The 12,138-nt window shown below is 42.4% G+C and overlaps 2 protein-coding genes across 2 annotated transcripts; one reads left to right on the forward strand and one right to left on the reverse strand.

Moving 5' to 3' along the window:
* Window positions 1-459: 459 nt before the first annotated feature.
* On the reverse strand, window positions 460-3,447 carry LOC130130082 (threonine synthase-like 1). Its single transcript, XM_056299814.1, is given in 4 exon segments — window positions 460-923; window positions 926-1,426; window positions 1,674-3,076; window positions 3,356-3,447. Coding segments are annotated over 3 exon segments (2,181 nt in total). The 5' UTR covers window positions 3,051-3,076; window positions 3,356-3,447; the 3' UTR covers window positions 460-620.
* A 412-nt stretch (window positions 3,448-3,859) lies between these two features.
* Window positions 3,860-9,967, forward strand: enkur (enkurin, TRPC channel interacting protein). Its single transcript, XM_056299509.1, has 5 exons — window positions 3,860-4,025; window positions 4,908-5,040; window positions 5,144-5,380; window positions 6,003-6,149; window positions 9,676-9,967. Exons 1-5 carry the CDS (start codon window positions 3,946-3,948, stop codon window positions 9,847-9,849), a joined length of 771 nt encoding a protein of 256 aa, XP_056155484.1. The 5' UTR covers window positions 3,860-3,945; the 3' UTR covers window positions 9,850-9,967.
* Window positions 9,968-12,138: the final 2,171 nt, after the last annotated feature.

Below are 12,138 nucleotides of genomic sequence, written 5' to 3' on the forward strand. Positions count from 1 at the left end.
GAGTAGCGTAACGCGATTGTGTGGCTGTCAATAACAGGTCAGTTACTGATAATTAGTTAATTCTCTGACTGGGAACGGTGACATAAAAAAAAAAAAACAAAGCCCCATTTATCAGTTCACAACAAGGCTATCTCGAAAATCACATCTTTCAGACAATTCAAGGGTGCAATACATGTGTGGTTGTGTTTTTCTCACAGCTATATCCTCATTGTAAGTGAAATCCAGGTGCTGGCAGGCTCACCGACACACTGCAGCAGCCAGCAAGTAGACATCGCCATCTAGTGGACGTATAGATACACACAGAGATGTTTCAACAATAATGAGAATCTGCGCTTCAACTCTGGCATCAAATAAATGTGATAACGATCACCCAGTTTGATCTTTGTAACTGTAAAAGAGAGGATTTCCTTTCAAAATAAACATTTTATCATTCATTTTACTCAGGATAATGGGCCAAAGTAACAACATTTAACAAAACCACATGTAAAAATGCAGGCCACAAGATAGCTTTAAAAATATGGCTATATATTTGGCACTTGTCTTGGGTCAAGTTCAGTATTGTTAATTATTCACTTGAAGATAAACATGAGATGAAATGAATTTTAGAAATGAAATAAAGCCTATGCAACGTTCAAGAAGGAATCTTGTATCATAGTCTCAACCTCTTCAACCAATGCGTTGTAATCTGCTGGACAAACAGTGTGTGCCCGGCTGCCCCTTTCTTCGAGGCATTTGAGCAAATGTTTGTGCATTTCCGGTTTAGATGTGAAAGATTCCAACTCCCTTAGCTGGTCTAAAGGATCTTTTGGTATATTTTGGAACAGCAGTGCTTTCAGGACAGCTGACGCAAACTTCCCATAGTGAGCAGTGGAGCAAACTACAACCGGGCATGATCCGTCCTGCAGCCGGTCAGCCACTACTTTTTAGCCACAGCTGTGTGCGTATCCATAACATAACCGCTCTGTTTGTGAACACTCTGGATGGCAAGCAGGCAGTCCTCTTCAGAGCACCAACCCGCCAGCACGTCCTCCTGTATCTTCCTGAGGAAAGGCTCGGGGAGTCTGAAGTACTGCTCCTTCTCCAAGCGCGTGAACAGGTCCCCGACAAGATGGCCGTCTCCGCCTGAGATGTGATAGATGAACCGCTCGAGATTAGAGGATTTCAGGATGTCTATGGCTGGGGAGTGTGAGATGATGAGGGGCCGCCCTCTGAGATCACACTCGCCCGTAGTGATGAAGTCTGTGATGATGCGGTTGTGGTTGGAGGCACAGATGACTTTTCGGATCGGAATGCCCATCTGCTTGGCATACAGAGCGGACATGGCGTTGCCAAAGTTGCCAGTGGGGATGCAGACGTCAATGGGCTCGCCAAACTTGATGACACCATCTCTGAACAGATCCAGATATGCTGAGCAGTGGTAAACGACCTGCAAAAAAAAAAAAAAAACTACTTCAATGTTGTGTAATGGAAATATTTCATGCAAAAAATGACAGGGTCTACACAGTTTGTCATATCTAAACTATATCTATATCTAGCAGAAAGTAATTCTAAAATAATAATGAGAAGCTGAGACAAATAAACTTAAGTCTGCCCTAGCAGCTGATCAAGTTATTACATTACTTTATACATTACAGCTGGACAGGCTACAAACTAGCACTTATTAACCAACCCACCTGTGGTAATAGCCGTCCCCAGTTGATGGAGTTGGCAGTGCTAAGGACAGTGCCATACTCAACAGCAAGGTGACCTGTCATCCCCGACTCGCCAAACATCCTTTTAATTGCTCTCTGACAGAAATCAAAGTCAGAATAGACGCTGATGGTCCTGGCATTGCCCTCTCTGTAGGCCGTCATCTGGAGCTTCTGAATTTCACTCACCCCTTGTTCAGGGAAATACACCAGTACGCCAGTCCTCTGCCTGTCACTGTCACAAAGGCCACTGAAACCACTGAGCACGGCGCTCCCAGTGTCTCCAGATGTAGCTACCAGAATTAGGTAGTTGCACATCTGTGGGAGGCAATAAGCAAAGAGCTGTGGCATCAACTGCAAGGCTAGGTCCTTGAACGAGGCCGTAGGTCCATGAAAAAGCTCTTGAACATATTGGTTATGGATCAGGTGTTTTACAGGCGCAACTGCTTCACTAGCAAAGTTTGTGCCATATGCCTTAAACACCATCGTTCTAAGGTCAGTAGCAGGGATATCCATAGGGTGTATGCACTTTTCAAGTATAGCTAATGCCCTCTCAGGGTATGACATGTTGGCTAGCCTCAGCCATTCATGAGTACCAACCTTTGGGAAGCCATGTCGGGGAACGTAGAGCCCTCCATCTGCAGCAAGACCCTCCAGCACAACATCACTGAAATATGTTATATCATTATTGGAAGATGCTTTACCAGTACTTCTGGTTGAAATGTAGGTTTCTATCTCAGGGTTTTGATATCTCGCCACAGCCTTCAGCACCTTCTCTGCTATCACCTCCACTGTATCACCCACACCACACAGTACTCTAACATCAAGCCATTTCTCGTAAAACTGTTTCCTGTAATTCAGAATCTTCCTCATGGATACCCCCGCCTCCTGGCCAACAATCCTGTTGACCTTCATCCTCGATAGTCTCTGTATAATGTCCTCAGTGTCCACATCCAGGTACACAACAGTTCCAGTCTGTCTGATGTGCTGCATGGCCCCGGCATGAAGAGGGTTTGAACCTGTCAGAGAGACAACACTCCCGACAGAGGAGAAGTTACACAGTGCCTGACCCTCTTCCTCAAGGAAACGTTCTCCGCCAACCGCTGCCAGCTTAGCAGCCACAGGCATCCTCCATGTCTTCTCTAAGACATCATCATCCACATCAATGATGGGCAGTCCCAGTCTTCGGGCCACAATCCTCCCCACTGTAGTCTTCCCTGCTCCGGGTGGACCCATGAGCAGGATGTTTTTGTCTCTCAGCTGGGAGGTCTTGGTGGACAGCCATACTTTTGATGTCGCAAAAGGAGCCAGGTGCCATCTGACAGCCTTTAGGGTTGTCTTGCATGCGTTCAACAACTCCATTTAGCTGTAGAATATCAGCCTGGTATCTGTAAAGAGTGAGAGAAAAGGAGTTGAGGGTTGTACTGCTGAAAAACATCACTCCAACAAAGTCGAGGACGACAATCTTATTCTATTTATCCCCAACAAATTTAAATGAAGTCTTAGTCGTGAGTGTTTTGTTCATAAGCGCAATTATAAGTCTGAAACGTTATATAAGTAACGTTATATGAGGTTTGCAGCTGGACAGTATTCCTAGTGAGTTTTAGTCACACAAAAAAACACCCACGTCCAGGCCCAGGTCACTTTCATTTAGCTCCTCAACTTACATTAAACAACAGCCTTTTGCACATGTATTCTTCTTAAGGGAGCCGGTGGTTAGCTGAGTAGATTCCGTACAAAACAGTTGTGTTGTACAGCCATTCCGTCCACACTACCGCGTTATACGCGTTGTTGGCTTTAACCGTGTCCACTAGCCAAGCAACTACGGAGCGACTGAAAGGACAAAAGATACGACGTTCGCGTGGGAATTTGCACGCAGCGCTATTGTATTGGTAACGCTACTGGCAATATTTGTAAAAACCTTGTTGACATTGACGACATTTAAAAAGATAAATGAAGCAGTCAGCATGTTGATATTTTCAATCGTTTCCGTGAAAGGGAAACGCAATACGGTCCGCTTCTACAGAACGTATGCGTATTCCCGCGACGCCGCGCCTGCGCGGGGGGTACATATTCTGCAGGGAGTACAGGATTCGCCGTGACGCATCGCAACCGTATCCCAGGGAGCGTGTTGTCAAACAAACCGCACCCGTCAAATGCGGGGGGTCAGATCCAACAGCCGGACTCCGCAAAACTCGCAAGCCGCATTTTATTTGTCCATTAAAACATCTGTTGGGCTACTTTCATTCACCCAGACATGTCGACCGCCATGTATCCCCAAGAGAACATCCACAACTTTATCCCAAAGCAGGAGCTCAAAGTGGACAAACCACCAAGGTAATATCCGAGACTTGGGGCAGATGGAGTCCCATTTTAAAACATCACATGGCGATATATAAGACGATTGTACTTAATGTAGGCAACGACGAATCTCCGGCAGATGTCAAAGCTTGGGAAAATAATGACCATATTGGGTTGTCTACGTTAACGTTATTTATGACATTACTACTACATGGCGTATTACTCACTAAATATGCAGCAAAGCTGTTTGGTTAGCTAAAGTCGTCCTTCGTGCAAAGTTAGTCCTGCTTATTTATATTACTTAATTTGTAATTAGGCTACATTAGACATAATGTTTTTGTGATCAAACAATTCTGCCTATATCCTATCAGCACTGCAACATTTGTGAAATTGCAAAAAAATGAACAGATTTTAGGATTAGGCTTGCAGCTGCAAGCTCAAACAACATGCATGAGGAGGATGGGCTGATTTGATGTCATCGCCTTCAACTGTAAAGATTTGTCTAAAGACCCAAATTAGCTGAAACTGGCTCAATTTTGCTTTGTTGAGTGTTTTTGTTGCTGAATTATTTGAAATGAGTAGGTGATTTATGCACCCGGTTTTATATTGATTGTAATCTAACTCAGAAACAGCAGTAATGTTAGCCTATTTAGCAAATGGCTTGTAACATCCAGGTTCATGTTTGATCAAGACTATCACGACTTTACAGGTATCCTCACTTATTCAAATGTAAATGTTTTTGTCTTTCAGTTTTCACATTTGCGGTTTGTGAGCCCAAACCTATCACAAAATAGCATTTTGATGTCATTAGTATGTTGTATATTTGTTTGGTAGCCAAATTAATGTGATGTTACGAAGATTACTGTGTGTGGATCCTTAAAATCATTTCATTCACTTTAACCTTTGTTGTCTTTATAGATATATATCCAAGTTCAGGTCAACAGTTGTGCAGGAAAAAAAGTTAAATAAAGATGCAAGGAAAACAATGGGGCCAGTGAAAGTAGAGGAGCCATCCCCCAAGAAATACCTGCGGAAGCATTCCAGGGAGCCCGCTCTGCCAGAAAGTCAGTGACACTTTTCTTTTTTCACATTGGACATTCTTTACTCATTATCTCACCAGATTTTTATACACTGATACTTTTTTTTTTTTAGAGACACTATGTTCAAAAGTGAGTGGCAACACATGCACTTTGAAGAAACCAGAGGTTCCTAAGCGGATGGACAACCCACGTATGGGCATTCATCCCAAAAAAGACTTTGTAAAAACGAATGCCATGGAGAACATCATGGCAGTACCGCGGAAGCCACAGCCCATCTATGCAGATACCAAGAGGGGGCACAAACAGCCCCTAGAAAACTCAGGGCTGGTCCCTAAGTACATCAAGAAAAAGGTACAGCACTATATAACTTTGTTAAAAGAAACACTCAATGGTAGGGAAAGTGCTCAACAAATAAGGAGCAAAATAATCCAGTGATGATTGCTTAGGGCATGAAACAGGCTTGTACTGTCTCAAAAAGAATTTACTTGACTCACTGGATTATATATATATATATATATATATATATATATATATATATATATATATATATAACTGTTAAAAGAACCACTCAACGATAGGAAAAGTGTTCAACAAATAAGGAGCAAAATAATCCATCAGCTGCCAATGTGATTACATATATCACAATGGCAGCTGATGAATGCGTGTCACACAAAACAAGCTTGTGCTGAAATGCATTAAAGTTTTTTTTTCCTACATCTATCTTAACATTCCGCTCCTCATTTGTTGAGCACGTTTATCTACATCATTGATGGTTTCCAGAAAAAAATGCTATATAGATAGATAGATAGATAGATAGATAGATAGATAGATAGATAGATAGATAGATAAGACTGCTCACTGATGAATTGATTCCTTGTCCGGACAAATTGACAGAGGATAAAGACTACTAACTGTTACTGTGTTATTGAACCGAACATATTGCCTGGTGTGTACTATTTCCTTTTCTATACAGGACTATGGAGAGACACCAGAGTACCTACTGCAGCGCAAGGAGGAGGTTAGAAAGGCCCAGGAGGCAAATGACAATTATGACAAGGAACGGATGAAACAGGAGATATTGAAGCAGTTGTCTGAGGAGGAGCGACAGACCACCCTCGAGGTACTCATCCACAAGGAAGCACATTAGCAGTTAGCACCTCCTAGAAAAACAACAGAGTTCATGTACAAGTTCAACTTTATCATCAAGTGTATTTAGAAAACAGTGAAATTCTTGTGCCCTGGCTCTCTCTGCCTTAACACATGGGCCACAATGACACACCATCCAAAATTTAAAAAAGACAACACTATAGACCTACATAGACTACATACACAATGAATTCATACATTATATACACAATATACAGTACATGATAACACAACAGAGGTTTTTTTTAGGTAGTACGGTACTACTGTACTTAACATATCTGGGGCCTATATACAAAAAAGATGGACTTGAAAAAAGACGACATACCTTTGGAGGCATGGAGGTGTTTAGGAGAGATGGCGGTAGAGTTTTTAGCTAGATTGTTTAACAGAATCTTGGAAAGTGAGAGGAAGGCTGAGGAGTGAAGAAGAAGCATACTGGTACCGATCCTCAAGAATAAGGGTGATGTGCAGAGCTGTAGTAACTACAGAGGTATAAAGTTGATCAGCCACAGCATGAAGATCTGGGAAAGAGTAGTGGAAGCTAGGTTAAGAGGAGAGGTGATGATTAGCAAGCAGCAGTATGGTTTCATGTCATGAAAGAGCATCACAGATGTGGTGTTTGCTTTGAGAATGTTGATGGAGAAGTATAGAGAAGGCCAGAAGGAGTTGCATTGTGTCTTTGTAGATTTCGAGAAAGCATGTGACAGGGTGCCAAGAGAGGAGGTGTGGTATTGTGTAAGGAAGTCAGGAGTTGCAGAGAAGTATGTAGGATTGGTGCAGGATACGCAAGACGGAATATATATGCATGAATGAGAGGGAGGATGGGCGGCACGGTGGCGCAGTGGAGGTCCTGGGTTCGAGCCCTGGGGTAGTCTTGGTGGGTCATCCCGGTTCATCCTCTGTTTGGAGTTTGCATGTTCTCCCTGTGTCTGTGTGGGTTTTCTCCGGGGTCTCCGGTTTCCTCCCAGTCCAGAGACATGTAAGTCAGGTGAATTGACCATACTAAATTGTCCCTAGGAAGGAATGTGTGGGTATACCCTGTGATGGCCTGGCGGCCTGTCCAGGGTGTCTCCCTGCCTGCCACCCAATGACTGCTGGAATAGGCTTCAGCATCCCCGCGACCCTGAGAGCAGGATAAGCAGTTAAGACAATGGATGGATGGAGAGGGAAGACAGTGAAATGGTGAGAATGCAAGGAGTAGAGGTGATGAAGGTGGATGAGTTGAAATACTTGGGGTCAACTGTTCAAAGTAACAGGGAGTTTGGAAGAGAGGTAAAGAAGAGAGTGCAGGCAGGGTGGAGTGGGTGGAGAAGAGTGTCAGGAGTGATTTATGACAGAAGGGTACCAGCAAGAGTTAAAGGGAAGGTTTACAAGATGGTTGTGAGACCAGCTATGTTGTATGGTTTGGAGACAGTAGCACTGATGAAAAGACAGGAGGTGGAGCTGGAGGTGGCAGAGTTGAAGATGCGAAGATTTTCAATGGGGGTGATGAAGAAAGACAGGGTTAGGAACGAATATATTAGAGGGACCACTCAAGTTGGATAGTTTGGAGACAAAGCAAGAGAGGCAAGATTGAGATGGCTTGGACATGTGTGGAGGAGAGATGCTGGGCATATTGGGAGAAGGATGCTGAAGATGGAGCTGTCAGACAAGAGGAAAAGAAGAAGGCCAAAGAGGAGGTTTTTGGATGTGGTGAGGGAGGACATGCAGGTGGCTGGTGTGACAAAGGAAAATACAGAGGACAGGAAGAGATGGAAACGGGTGATCCGCTGTGGTGACACCTAACGGGAGCAGCCGAAAGTAGTAGTAGAATTCAGTGATACCCGCATCCTGATCATGTCTAATGGCATTTCTCCCATTTCCACTTGTAATGCAGCTGTTGGGGTTGTTTTAATTGCACCTGTGCATAATCTCGGGAGCAGCCGAAAGTAGTAGTAATAGTAGTACTAGCAGTAGTAGCAGCAATAATGTAGATTTCAAAAGAATGAAGCCTTAGCTTGACGCTCTAACAATGCCCCTCGTCCGTATCCACATCAGAAGCAAAAAAATATCCACAGGACCACTCTGTAAAGTTTAACTGTTTACTTCGACACAAGAAATATTTGGTACAGAACGATTGTCAATTAACAAAAAAAAAAGTAAGAACAGTCCGAGAGATAAAGAAACTGTGACTCCACGCTCTCCTTGCCTAACTCCACCCCCCTTTCTTCTCCAACTCTCCTCGTGAGAGTATCAAAACACAATTAAAGGTGCATGCAGTTACTAGGAAGCAACAATTATAGTCACCTATTCCCAAATATTACAAATGTGACATAAATGAGATCTTATACATTTTAAATTATTCACACACCTTTTAAGTGCAAGGACTCAAACAATTAACTTATTGCGTTACTGTAAATATAAACTATAAATCTTTGCATACTGATTAGTCAAATATTTATATTTTATGTTTTATCAATAAACTGCATTTAGGCTCCTACAAGTAGTAAAGAAAAAAAATCTACACACATATGTATCTGGAAAGTCTGGGTAAATATGGAACATGGACTTTGGTCATTTCCATGAAATTAAAAGTTTGAGGTTTTACAAAAAAAAAAACCAAAACATTTGTTCCAAGTTGACATTTACAGCTGTATAGATTTTATTGAATTCTTAACCCAGTCACATCACAGGTTCCAAACTTCATCGTTGTGAAGAACAATATTCAGTTAGATAGTGAAATGGACTATAATTTGACAGGATTACTGCCCAGACTCTATATATCATCCATTATCCAAACCGCTTATCCTGCTGTCAGGGTCAGGGATGCTGGAGCCTATCCCAGCAGTCATTGGGCGGCAGGCAGGGAGACACCCTGGACAGGCTGCCAGGCCATCACGGGGCATTTCTTTAGCTATTCTTCTCAAGAGCCTAAAAACACCCTGAAGCTGAAGCTAAAAATTTAACCTTCAATCTCAGTCTGTGGAAGAGCCAGAGTATGAAGAAGAGCAGAATATGTCAGATGCCCACTGTACTCAAAACTCACAACACCTGCATCTAACACTTGGACTAAATCATGGGCTTTTTTCCCTCATCAATATTGAATGTTCATCATTCTAACTTCATTATGTTGTGTTAATAAGGAGTTATCAATTCATATATACTATATATATACCTGATACTATATATCAGCATAAATCCAACAAAACACTCATCAGAACATACAAATCTAGCTGGACGGTCTATTTTAGACTGAGTTATTTTGAAAACAGAATGTGTGGCAGCCTTGTAACAGTAAAGACCTGCCTTCTTGGTATTGTCCTACATGTTCAGCATCATAGCTTATTACGACAGAGAGGACAAAGACAATATCGCTTTCATACATGGGCTCTAATGTCGCCTAAATGTTTACCATGTGACAGGTCGAGGTCTGAATCCCGACAGCTACATCAACAATAATCTAATATAGAAAATCATTTTAACGTGTTGTTTGTTGCATGTCTCTCCCGCTCCCTTCTCAGAGCCTAAAGAAGAACTGGGGAGATCTGCATCACCAGTACCAGGGCCTCTCGGTGGTCACAGACACGACACCCAAAAAGCACCACAAAGAGCGGCTAGAGTTGGCTATGAAACAGCTGGAGGATGACATCGGCCTAATCGGGAGATGCAAGACCATCTACATAGCAGACAATTAAGACATTTAAACCCTTGAGAAGAGAATATCAGCCCAAAGCAGAGTTTGAAAAATGTCTTTCTGGACCATTGCCTGCTCAGATAGTTGTCTGGCTGGGGTCTTCCTGTTTGGATGATAATAAATTCTGTGCATATATTTTAAGATTTCAGTAATGGTGTTTTTCTTTTACTTTTGTTCACACCACATCACTGACAACCTGATACAAGCAACACTGGCAACTCTTTTTCAATGGTAGTTTACTTCTTGGAAATCCGAATTATCTTTTTTGACTAAAGGTATTTATTTTTCAATCCCACTTTAGCAGCAGTCAGAATGGTTGTAAACTCTCCAAGTTAGGCTTTTACTGCTGTCATAAGCTAATAAGGAATCACATGCAGCTGATTAGCTCCAATTCAAATGCCTGGGCCTGGCATTTGTCTTCCGTTGTTCCTCTGTGTTATCAAATTTGGTATCCCCTGTAGAATATGTATCCCAGAGACGCGATTTAAAAAGAAAATGTTTTTTTTTCTTTTTTTCTTCTTCCTTATTTGGGTAAACAAGTAAAAACACACGTGTGGACATTCTCAAAGCAGTGCAGTGAACGGCATGAAGTTGGGTAGGCCTATCACGACGATGTGTTTTGCGTGACACCTCAAACCCATGCGATGGTTTGCTCCCAGCGCCGTGTGGACGAGTTCATTAATTTACACTGCTCTATTGACAACTTCGATCAGTGTTTATTGTAATAAGATACAGGTGCCACAAGCAACTCGTCTGCTTTAGGGATGCAACTTTGTTGATAATAGAGGAAAAACAAGCGAAGTTAACCGATTAAATGACCCACATGTGGCAATTTTTCCTTTCCTTGTGTGAAATGGAAATATAAACGCGAGTTCCGCTTTGGCCGAATACAAGGGATACATTTTCTGCAGCGGACACTAAAGTTGGCACAGCACTCCTAGAGCCGCGTCCATTCAAAGCTAATGACTGGGGCGTGATGTGGCGGAGATCTCGCCATTGTCTTGAATATAACTCTTAAGTTTAGCAACATCTCTAGAGTGGCTGAATGTTGCATTGGCGACAACAGGTAGGCGTATTTTACGATTTGACATATGTCGCAGGCGTAGGCAGAATGACTTTATGGCAGGGAGAATTGTCTGGTTTATATTGTATTTCTCCATCAGTTGTCTGACTCGTTGGCTGTACGTGACGGATCTGTAAAACACAAGCGTGACGGATCTGTAAAACACAACAAGGTACAAACGAGGACCACTTTGGTCGACACTTTTTGTGAGCTTTTCGCCGTTTGTGGTCATTACCGTGTTCCTAACTCTAAATATTGGGCTGCTGTTCTGATAAAACGCCGTTAGAGGACGCAGTGCGTTAAGCGTTTGGTATTCTGATTCGGATTCTGATTAAAGTTTATCTGCATCGGTTCGTAAAATCATTATTATAGTTATGATGCAAAAGAAACGTTTTCCAGTTTGAGACTGGTTATTTTCTTCTCCAATGCATTTATTTCGACTGTACACAATCCGAAAGTGACTCCGATAAATAAAGTCTGAATCTGAATCTGAGACACCGCTTTTTGTAGATCATCATCATCATCATCTTCTTCTTCTTCTTCTTCTTCTTCTTCTTCTTCTTCTTCTTCTTCATCCTAGTCTGCGCAGCCTCGGATATGGAGTACAGCGGAGTCAATGGGAGAATAGTGGTATGTTGAACAGCTAAACCTTAAATAAAAGTTTGATTGGATCACTTCTTGCAGGTTTTGAAAACATCTCCAAAGGTTATTCATTTCTTCTCCCTGTACTAGTCACCGGTCGTCCAACCTTGGCCATCCCGGTGTAGCAGGCCAGATTAACCCCGCCACACTATACCCGGGTATAGTCTGGCCTAGTATAAAATACACCCCGGGGTATAAAATAGCCCAGGCTGGTTTACACCCCGGGGTATATTTTGGGCTAGGCCAGACAACACCCCTCTAGTCCAGATTATACCCGGGTTACAGAGGTTGTTGTTTCAAAACTCGTAACAGTTGTATGTGCGATTCGGTGTTCCGAAGTCATTTTGCTTTTGACAAGCAGTAATTTCTGCAGTCATCGTGAGTAGACATCTCTCGATCTCTTGATCACTTATCGGTCAAATTATGTTAATGCATACAAATGTCCTTCAGATTGGTAGAGCAAGGTTAGGAAAGTTCCTAGTGAACGTATGTGTTAAAAAGAACGTTTTTGCTGTCATTTCTGATTATTTTAAGATAAAAAATATTTATTCGCTTAGCTAAAAGTGCTAAAAACAGTTGCTAGTT

Source organism: Lampris incognitus, chromosome 19, assembly GCF_029633865.1.
Source record: "Lampris incognitus isolate fLamInc1 chromosome 19, fLamInc1.hap2, whole genome shotgun sequence".
NCBI lineage: Eukaryota > Metazoa > Chordata > Actinopteri > Lampriformes > Lampridae > Lampris > Lampris incognitus.

Bases quoted from the DNA above. Each gene is read 5' to 3' on its own strand.
- enkur (XM_056299509.1), top strand. From the start codon at position 3,946: ATGTCGACCGCCATGTATCCCCAAGAGAACATCCACAACTTTATCCCA. The intron at 5,041-5,143 runs GCTCTGCCAGAA...TTTTTTTTAGAG, and splicing joins GGAAGCATTCCAGGGAGCCC to ACACTATGTTCAAAAGTGAG. The intron at 6,150-9,675 runs GTACTCATCCAC...CTCCCTTCTCAG, and splicing joins AGCGACAGACCACCCTCGAG to AGCCTAAAGAAGAACTGGGG.